The sequence below is a fragment of the Salarias fasciatus genome, chromosome 22 (genome assembly GCF_902148845.1).
Source record: "Salarias fasciatus chromosome 22, fSalaFa1.1, whole genome shotgun sequence".
Lineage (NCBI taxonomy): Eukaryota > Metazoa > Chordata > Actinopteri > Blenniiformes > Blenniidae > Salarias > Salarias fasciatus.
The window spans coordinates 9,478,747-9,488,131 of record NC_043765.1 but is presented as its reverse complement, the minus strand read 5'-3'; the positions used below and the strand labels follow the sequence as shown (position 1 = coordinate 9,488,131).

Below are 9,385 nucleotides of genomic sequence, written 5' to 3'. Positions count from 1 at the left end.
AAAATTGTAAAAACGTGAAACTGTTGTTAGCAAACAGATCAAAACTGTAATCAACACTGGGAGAATTACAGTTTGCCCTCTAGCGGTCACTTTATGTCACTACAGCACAGTACAAAGTTACAAACATTAAGATGTCATTCATTTCCGGTAATTTAGAAAATAAAAGTCGTTGCTAGACAGGTTTCGCCTCATCTCAAGTTCGTAATATTTCTCATTATTTATTTTGAATTACCCTAAAACATTAAAAAAAAGAAAAAAATGTGCAGACTGTTTTCAAGCCAACTGGTTGTAAAATTGTCCTTTTTTTACATTAATTTACCCTATTTTGCTTTGAAAAAACCCACGACAACGTGAAAATACATATAAATATATATTATATATATATTTATATGCATATAAAACACTTTTAAAGTTATAATTAGAATAATAATTATTTTCATAACCGATTGGTAAGTGGTGATGTTTTTTTCAGTTCAGTGTTGTAGTTGTTGGGAATGTAAAACTGTAACGGAGCTTTGTCGCCGCCTGGCGGACAACAGCAGGAACTACAAAAACACAGAACCCGTCATGGCGTCCTCCACAAGGCTCATATCAAGGTTGACTCTGGTCACTGGTCAGTCTGTATTTGATTAATAAGAGTGTTCAGCTGAATAATCTCACCTGAGAACGACTTTCAGACTGATATCGGTTCAGGAAGTTGTTTAATAGTTTGTCTAAATGAGTTCAACGCCTCGTTTAAACGCAGTAACGGAGATTCTTTGTAACCTTTGGAGTTTAGAAAGTTCATGAACTAAAAGTGTAACTTCTGGAGGCAGATATTAAATATTGGCTTTTGATAATTCTTCTTTTCGTTATTGATCTCCTTCTTCTACCTGACAAGTTACCTTTATGTGATGATTGAAAAACAGAATAAAACGTATTGAATGGAAATGATCAACGAATACTTTTTATTGATCATTTTTGAATTAAAGTCCAAAATCCTTATTGTTTACTGTCACAGTCAAAGAGAAAGTGTTCATCCTTGTTAGTTCAGCTTTGTTTCCCATCTGATTACTGTTTCATCGTCCAGTAAGACTACATTCAAACGAAAGTGCAGCTCTCTGTTCCTTAAACAGATGTTAAACACTTTTTTGGTAAAAGATTAAAACACTGCTTAACACTAATCTAATGTATAGATCAACTGATTGATGAGAAAACCATCTTTATTGTTTTGTAAGCTGTGAACTTTCAGCAGGTCTTCTTAATCTTTGGTATAAAGTTCAGTTTATTGATTGTTAAACTGATGGATTGATAGGTAAGTCTCCATATTTGTACAGAGTTGAGTAGAAAACCTTCACCCTGCCGCTCTGCTTCACCTCGGCCTGCAGGAGGAGGCAGCGGGATTGGACGGGCCGTCTGTCAGCGCTTCGCCTCTGAAGGAGCGTCTGTGGTGGTGGCGGACATCAGTGAGGAGTCGGCCCAGGATACGCTGGCGAGCCTGCAGAGCGAGCAGAGAGGACAGGCTCACATGTGGGCTGCAGTGGACGTCTCGTCCAAAGACAGCATCCAGAAGCTGGTCTCAGGTATACAGGTGAGGACAGCAGCGCTGAAGGATTCCTGCTGGAACGAAGCGAGTTTTCAGGCTCCTCTCTTCCTTCCTCCCGTCTGTCTCTGCAGACGCACTACTTCCAGCCTCCCTCGGTGTGTGTGAACGCTGCAGGCATCACGCAGGACGACTTCCTGCTCAACATGGAGGAGGAGCAGTTTGACAGAGTCATCCAGATCAACCTGAAGGTAAAAGCTGCTCCGCTTCTCTTTCTTCACTGACCAGACACTCAGAGACATCAGACTGACGACTGAGGACAAACTCTGCTTCATAGAGCAGCCAGAAGTCTGTTTGTAACCAGGACCCTCCTGAAAATATGTGTCAAAGTATTTATTCTCCAGGTTCAGTCCTGATCAGTTTGAGTTAGTGCTGACAGACCAGAACAGGAGGGTTCACTTCCTGCTCTGGCCCTCCTGCGTCCCTCAGGGCTCCTTCCTGGTCACTCAGGCTGTGGCTCAGGCTCTGCTGGCCTGTGGAGCATCTAAAGGATCCATCATCACTGTGGGCAGCATCGTGGGAAAGGTGAGACTCCTGCAGATGCGGGACACAGTTTGTCTTTGAAATTCAGATCAAGTTTACTAAGTCCTCCAGCAGGAAGATAAAACTCAGGAGGTATTAAACATATTTATTCATTTTCTCTCCTGAGGAGTTTAAAAGGACCAAACAAATGCTGAATGAACAGCTGTAGTTCTCTCTCTGTGTCACCTGTTCACCCTTAAAATCAACATTATGTTCCAAACATATTCATTTTTCTAAACTGGCCTGTGAGCTGCCAAGAAAATGAGCTTTAAAATAAGAGATAATGTAAAATGATAAAGTTCTCTGAGCTGTTTACAGACACATCAGAGAATTTAAAATTAGTTTGGAAGTATTGCACTTGAATAAATACTTGTACTTGTGTTTGGATCCCAAAAGCTGTTGGAAATAAGAAGTTTTCATATAAGACCCATGAGGATGTTTTCTAAATTCCAGCGTTCAAGTCAGATCAAGATTATTCCTCTTGATACAAACTGCAGATTGGACTGAACTTGCTCCAGACTGGTGATGACACTCTTCAGGTGTCTCTTCATGACGTTCACAGGTGGGAAACATCGGCCAGATCAACTATGCCGCGTCTAAAGCTGGAGTGCAGGGTTTGACCAGGACCGCCGCCAAAGAGCTGAGCAGGTGAGCAGCAGCAGCAGCAGCAGCGGCGGCGGTGGCGGCGGCGGCGGCGGCGGCGGCGGCAGCAGCATCAGAACCTGGAGGAGCAGGAAGAGCAGTGACTTTAGTCTGATGTCTTCCAGGTTCGGGATTCGGTGTAACTGCGTGCTGCCGGGTTTCATCACCACTCCCATGACTGATAAGGTGCCGGAGAAGGTTCTCAGCAAGGTACGTCAGGAAAGAGTCAGCCAAGATGATTCACATCGCCGCAGGGTCAAAGGTGAAATAGACCTTTAAAGAGAGTGAGATCAAGTGTGGTTTTAGTAAAAAGAAATAGGTTCTGTCAACAACAGTGAAGAGTTTCAACCTCAAAGCGTTTGTTCTGATCACTGCAACAACAGACTCGGCAGCAGTCAGAACGCCGCAGCACGTAAAGAACGAGACCAGCTGATTCATGGCAGATTAACAAAGCACCAGCCAGAGGAGTGTGTGTTCTCATCTCATCTCAGAGTTCAGTCTCTGAACCTTTGACTCCTCCTCCTCCTCCTCACTGCCTCCTGGCTGCTGTGTTTCAGATGAAGACGCTGGTTCCGTTGGGGAGGATGGGCGAGCCGGCAGGTCAGACCAGACGCCTCCATCACCACGTCTCCTTCACACACTCTTTCTTCTGGAGCTCCACTCTGTTAGTGTGTAATGTGACTGAGAGGAGCTGACTGGTCTCTCTCTCTCCCTCTCTCTCTCTCTCTCTCTCTCTCTCTCTCTCTCTCTCCCTCTCTCTCTCTCTCTCTCCTCCAGAAGTGGCTGATGTTTGTGCCTTCTTGGCTTCAGACGACTCCCGCTACGTCACTGGAGCCAGTATCGAAGTGACAGGTGCAGTTTGACTTCTCACCTCCCGGCCGAGGATTTATTGATCAAGTAAATCTCACAGTGAATGGAGAGGAATTAAATCCAGTGTCTTTTTTCCAGGTGGTCTTTTTATGGGCTGACTCAGCTCTGATGGCCGCGAGGAAAGTCTGCTGTCTCCAGTATCTGATTGAACCGTGAAGATCATTCATGTTTCATGGCTGCTTGTGATACACACGTTCTGTAAATCATGTGAAATATGCAGTGTGGTTTTTGAATCAATAAAACTTGAAATTTTCTAACAAATGATCTACCTGTAAATTTTAATTATTCTCTTCAGACCTTTCTGTGCGTCTCTGTAAATGAAAATATGCTTTAAAAATGTTGTCGTTACTGGACTCAATAACATTTTCAATCTCGATCTTCAGCTGCCGAAATGAAATTTACCCGTTTCTTTTTTGCTTTGAAGCAACAATATTCCATTTTATTTTATAAAATTTTAAGTAGATTACTTATCTATCTATCTATCTATCTATCTATCTATCTAGATAGAGAGAGATGCAAATGCTCAATGCAGTCTGGGTGAAAGTATGTTCACTTTTTTAGAGTTTTAAGTATTTTAAGGTAAGTTGAAGGATCTTTGAAATTTAATTTAATGAAAACTTTAAAAAAAAAAATCAATTCCTCTATCTATACATGTGTAGGACTTCCAGATGACCACAAGATGTCGCAGTTTCCTTGCAGTAGAAATGGCTATAGCTCTGATGTAAAAAGGAAAACACACACACACACACACTCACAAAATACACGATATAGCAGACACCACACACAAATGATGAGCAAATCCAAATGAAAGTCAGAGAAATAGCAGAATCACTGGTGAATGATTTTCATGGCACACACACAAAAAAACAAAAACAAAAAACAAGACAACAGAATGCTGATGGAAATCTGGCAGATTCATAGAATATCTTTTAGAAATGTGTTTTTATCACGTTAAGTGTGGAATGAGGTGCTTCTTCATAAGTTACTATTAAAGCTGCTCTTTGATTATGACAGCTTTAAAAGATTTCCTCATGTCGCTTTTGTAGCAATGACTGTCATGAAATAGTTAATGCTGCCAGTTTTAATCACATTAATCGCGATTAATTGACAAAGAGCTGTCTTTTTTTTTTTTTTTTTAATCGTGATTAATTGCAGAATTAGGGTTCAGGTTATCATTTGGCTTAGAGAGAAGGAACCAGAGAGAAAAGTCACTTTACTGTCACTGAGACACTGTTGGCAGAACAGCTGGATTCGGACCATTAGACTCTTCATCTGAAGTTTGACAATGTTCCAGACATCCTTCTGTGGAGTGGATATTCTGGACTGTTCAACACTCAAGGACCCAAGTAGGAAATGGGACTGACGGGAACGGCCTGCCTTTGAGCAGCGCAGCTTGAAACTGTTGAAGGGTTCAAATCCCACATTTGTGAAACAGTTTCCAGCTAAACCACATGAAAAGATTCACATGAAGCCATTTCTGAGCATCAAATTGGTGATTTTGTGTGTTGATATGAAGTGTACAAATTATTCCATTAATCGAGTTTAATTGTGGTCAGATTTGCAATTAATTACTGAAAAGATTTTAAACGGTTTGACAGCACTGAAAATAGTGTTAAACATGAAGAAGTTAAACTCAAAATTATTCAAATAAATGAATTAGACTGCCTATAAATAAATAGAAAATTAGTGAATGACAAAAAAGGAAAATGACTAAAATTACCAAAAATATCTACTGGAGTTCAACCTGACTTAAGAGAAGTTTTTAATAAAAAAGAACAAAACAAAAATAAAGAGGAATTCCTTCGAATTCTCATTATTTGCGTCACTCAGTGGTTTCAGCTGAAATGTTGATATAAAACAGAAAGGTGTGTTGCTGTGTGTCATTACCAGCTGAAAACTGATCATTTCTTGGTTGAACTGCTTCTCCAGCGACGCCTGGTGGCCTTTTTGTACATGACAGCTCCAAATTAGAGGAAGAACAACAAGAGTCAAGCAGCTCTTTTTAAAAAGATTATATATTACAGAAACAGGAATTTAAAAAAAAATTACTTACAGACATTATAAAATAATACTTTTTTTTTCTTCTCAGCACCATGATTTTATGTTGAAACGGCTTCAACACAATGAAAACAATAGTTGAGGTCATTCTTTTTTGGAGGAGGGTAGATTTTTTTCTTCAGGTTTTAGGTTTTGGCCGTCCCTCCCCAGATTCCTGCTGCATAAAAACAGACAAAACAAAACAAAGCAAACAATAACCCCCCCCCCCCAAAAAAAAAAAAAAAAAAGAAACAGAGCCCGAGTCGGACATCACCACATGGTTTGACCATTCCCTTCGTCCTCTCCCCCGCTGTGGTCTCAGATTAAAGCGAACGCCCAGAGGGATTGTGGGTCGGCTGAATCCTGAATCTGAACACAACTGAGAGGGAAGCCAAGCAGTCGCAACGACACGCAGCTGGAGAGTCACCATTTAATAATTATTACAGTGGAAGCAAAAAAAAAAAATTTTAACAGCACAGTACAGTTGATGAAAACACTAAAAGGTGGATGTTACAATAAAATATGGCCACAGACGGTTTGAGATGGTACAAAAGGAGACTGGATGGTTTGTGAACAGAAGCCGGCAGTGAGTTTCAGACAACTCGCTTCTCTCCACTCGTCGCGCGTCAGCTGCAGGAAATAAATACAAACGAAATACACCACATTTGCCCGACGCGTCTGCTGGTTCTTGGTTTCTTTCTCTCGAAGCACCCTGTTTGATTTAAATAAATACAATAGAATATCACTATTTCTGTACAAATGGAATGTAACGCACATCCTCCCCAGTAAAAAGCTTCATCAAAGTGTAGAAGAGACTAAAAAATGGATGACTCAGAGTGAATATTCAAACTTTTATGCTTTTTTTTTTGTATAATTAGCACCTTGCCACGCAGTTTATTTCAATAAAGCATGCATTTTATTCACCGCTGCTGGAAAAAAAAAAAAAGGAAGGAGCTTTGAATGTCTTGAACACATGATGGGATCCCTGATGATATTCTGTGCTCGGACGCTGAATCAGAAAACGTGTTCTGGAAGGGGAAACAGGTGATCGAAGTACCCATAAAGTGACTCAGCAAATACTGGACTGATGGATGTGAGGTCGCGACCCCTGGTCTCCAGCGACATGCGAGTACAGAAGCGTCACGCTCAGCACAGCTTATAAAAAAATGGCTTTAATTTCACTGGTCTGGGCGTCGACACTCGGCCGCGCCCGTCTGCATGCAACAACTCAAACGGTGCGTTCCGCTCTCAGGGTGGAGGTTCAGAGGTCAGTGATCCTGCTTCACACCGGACTCCATCAAAACCCCAGAATGCTCGTTTTTTTTTATCATCAGTGAATCACATTTTCAGACAGTTTTATTCCAACTGCGAAGTGGTGGAAAAGACAAGATGATAAATAAGACGAGTGACGCGTTAGGTACCCTGCTGTGAGTTTCCTGTTCTCACTGCTGGAACTAAATCTTTGGTTCATTCTGAGACTGTTCATATTCAGATCTTCAAAAAACTAGACGATCAGATAATTTACAAAACCGTACAGAGGCGAGGAAGCCGAAACTCAGCGACATGTGGAGGAAGGAAACGGCCAACAAGACGCCAAAGAGCAGAGGCACGTGGGACAGGAGGACGGCTACACAGGAGTTTCTCGTCGATCAGGCGGGGTTAAAGCATGGGGGGGGTGATCCGAGCGCGACCCTTCGGCTGGGAGGAGGAGGAAGAGGAGGAGGAGGAGGAGGAGGAGGGGGGGGGGAGGTAGAGCAGGTGAGACGACAGCGGGGAGGAGAGAGGAGTGAGAGGGGGGAGGGGGGCGGCGGCCTCCACGCTCTCTCAGGACGGCCTTTTCCTGCTGCTGGTAAAGAAACACTGATTTTTCCCTGGAGAACGCGCTCTCTCTCTCTCTCTCCTGCGCGTCTCCTCTCTCTCTCGCCGTCGAGCCGCCGGGCGACGCCTCCTCTCCGCCAGCTTTCACTCGCTTTTCTCAAAATCTCTCTCCTCTTTGCCTTTTGTGATGTCCGTTAAACGTTGGGAGGAAGTTGTTTTTCCCAGGCACGTACTTGAGTGTGTTTGTCTCACAACAGCATCTGCATATGTGTGTGTGTGTGTGTGTGTGTGTGTGAATGCATGTGTGTGTATTTTATATCATTTACAAGTTAATTTACAAATTACTGGGTGTGTATGTTTATCATATATAAATGTGTCTCTAAGTGCATGTGTATGTGTGTGTGTCAGTATTTGCATGTGTTGTTCTCTGCATGTACGTGTGTGTGTCTGTGTGTGTGTATGCATGTGTGTGTGTTTTTAGCCTTGGAAACAGACAGGTCCCACTTCAAAGCCAAACTGCTGGTTGCTCTCCCCAAAGTCTGACACCTTGATGTCCAGCAGAGGAAGATGCTCCACCTGCGGCGTGTTGACCTCCAGCACTGTCCTGTCAAAGCCCTTACGGTACTGCGGAGGGAACCACACACACACACACACACGTCAGTAGCTCACCCACACATCATCATGGTTTCAAGTTTAATAGCTGCTAAAAGTCTGTTCTGACAGAAATCTGTTAACAAACAAAAAATAAATAAATAAAGGCAGCAGCAAACACGTATGAAAGAAGCATAAATGAATAAATGAATCCTCTTTTCAGTCAAACAATAGTAGAAGAAATTTGTTAATGATGCTGAAACCAAAAAAAAAAAAATCCTAGAAAAGCAACAATAAATGTCTTTTAAGGTGCAATATATGAATTTTGAGTGACATGTTTGTGCAGCATCAGTTTGTCTTTAGTCCAGCTCTGAAGAGAGTTTTTAGTTCGTGATTATCGCGTGTTTACTCGTCAGGGTGGTTGTTTGGTTAACTTCAGGCACCTACATCGACAGAGCTGCTCAAAGGCGCTACTCGAATGAAAGCACGACTTTTTTTAAATTTATCTGCTTCAACTTGTGAAGCTGAAAATTAGATTAATTACAATCCCTTTATTCCTTAATTCCTTTAAGAAGCAGTTCTCTTCTGTAAGACTGTGATCTGATTAAAATGTGATTTTGTGTGTGTGTGTGAGAGACGGTCACTGAGGTCAGTTTACCACAGATCTTTTTTCTTTTCTCCAGCTGTTGCGGTTTTGACAACTTTCCATATTTTGTAAGTCCTTGTTGAGCTCTCAGCTTGTAAAAAAATCCACCCAATAATCTTATGAGAGCATTTAGTCGAGAACGATGCGTTGTTTTGAAAGCTATAACGCTTCTTTGACATAATATTCATGATACCAATCATTTAACATGTCCTCAGCTTGTCTTTTTGTCAAGTGTTATGTCTGCAGAGCAAATTAGCCTGGAAAATCCTTTTTTTCTGATTTGATGAAGAGAAAGTAAAAACACCTTAATATTTCACACAGAATCAGTTTGATGGAAGCAAGACTTTGTGGGTGAATTCAGTGTAAAAATGCGATGCCAGATAAAGTTAGAAACAGGAAGACGTCAGTTTGCTGGGAGCAGAGCAGCGATCACTCACAGAGCAGCCGTCCACCAGGGCCTTGATGTAAGGGTTGGTCTCGTAGCTCAGCTCCTCGTCGTTGGCGCCCTGGAGGTGCAGCGCCCGGTTGTAGTTATTCTTGGCGCTTCGGTCGGCCCAGGCCACGGAGCGGTGGCAGTGGTAGGTGAGGTTCTGGCGGGCCTGGACGCTCAGCAGGCGCAGGAAGCCCAGCTGGACCACGCCCACCGGCTCGCCGTTAGAGTCCACGTAGGAGAACTG

The 9,385-nt window shown here is 42.4% G+C and overlaps 2 protein-coding genes across 5 annotated transcripts in view; one reads left to right on the top strand and one right to left on the bottom strand.

Annotated features, from left to right (window-relative positions):
* The first annotated feature begins 543 nt into the window (after positions 1-543).
* Positions 544-3,871, top strand: hsd17b8 (hydroxysteroid (17-beta) dehydrogenase 8). Its single transcript, XM_030120179.1, has 9 exons — positions 544-613; positions 1,368-1,570; positions 1,657-1,773; positions 2,012-2,107; positions 2,667-2,752; positions 2,872-2,956; positions 3,304-3,346; positions 3,524-3,598; positions 3,695-3,871. The coding sequence occupies exons 1-9, from the start codon at positions 568-570 to the stop codon at positions 3,712-3,714; spliced, it is 771 nt and encodes a 256-aa protein (XP_029976039.1). The 5' UTR covers positions 544-567; the 3' UTR covers positions 3,715-3,871.
* Positions 3,872-6,069: 2,198 nt separating this feature from the next.
* The window catches only part of col11a2 (collagen, type XI, alpha 2), a 42,563-nt gene continuing 39,247 nt past the window's right edge, over positions 6,070-9,385 (bottom strand). For all 4 annotated transcript variants that reach the window (XM_030120171.1, XM_030120169.1, XM_030120170.1 and 1 more), the window contains 2 exons: positions 9,146-9,382; positions 6,070-8,095 (listed from right to left, as the gene is read on the bottom strand). In XM_030120171.1, the coding sequence (XP_029976031.1) occupies positions 7,949-8,095; positions 9,146-9,382 (384 nt within the window). In that variant the 3' untranslated portion in view covers positions 6,070-7,948. The remainder of the gene's footprint in view (positions 8,096-9,145; positions 9,383-9,385) is intronic.

Coding starts and splice junctions, on each gene's coding strand:
- hsd17b8 (XM_030120179.1), top strand. CDS start 568: ATGGCGTCCTCCACAAGGCTCATATCAAGGTTGACTCTGGTCACTG. Junction 614..1,367: donor AAGGTTGACTCTGGTCACTG/GTCAGTCTGTAT, acceptor CTCGGCCTGCAG/GAGGAGGCAGCGGGATTGGA. Junction 3,347..3,523: donor GAGGATGGGCGAGCCGGCAG/GTCAGACCAGAC, acceptor TCTCTCCTCCAG/AAGTGGCTGATGTTTGTGCC.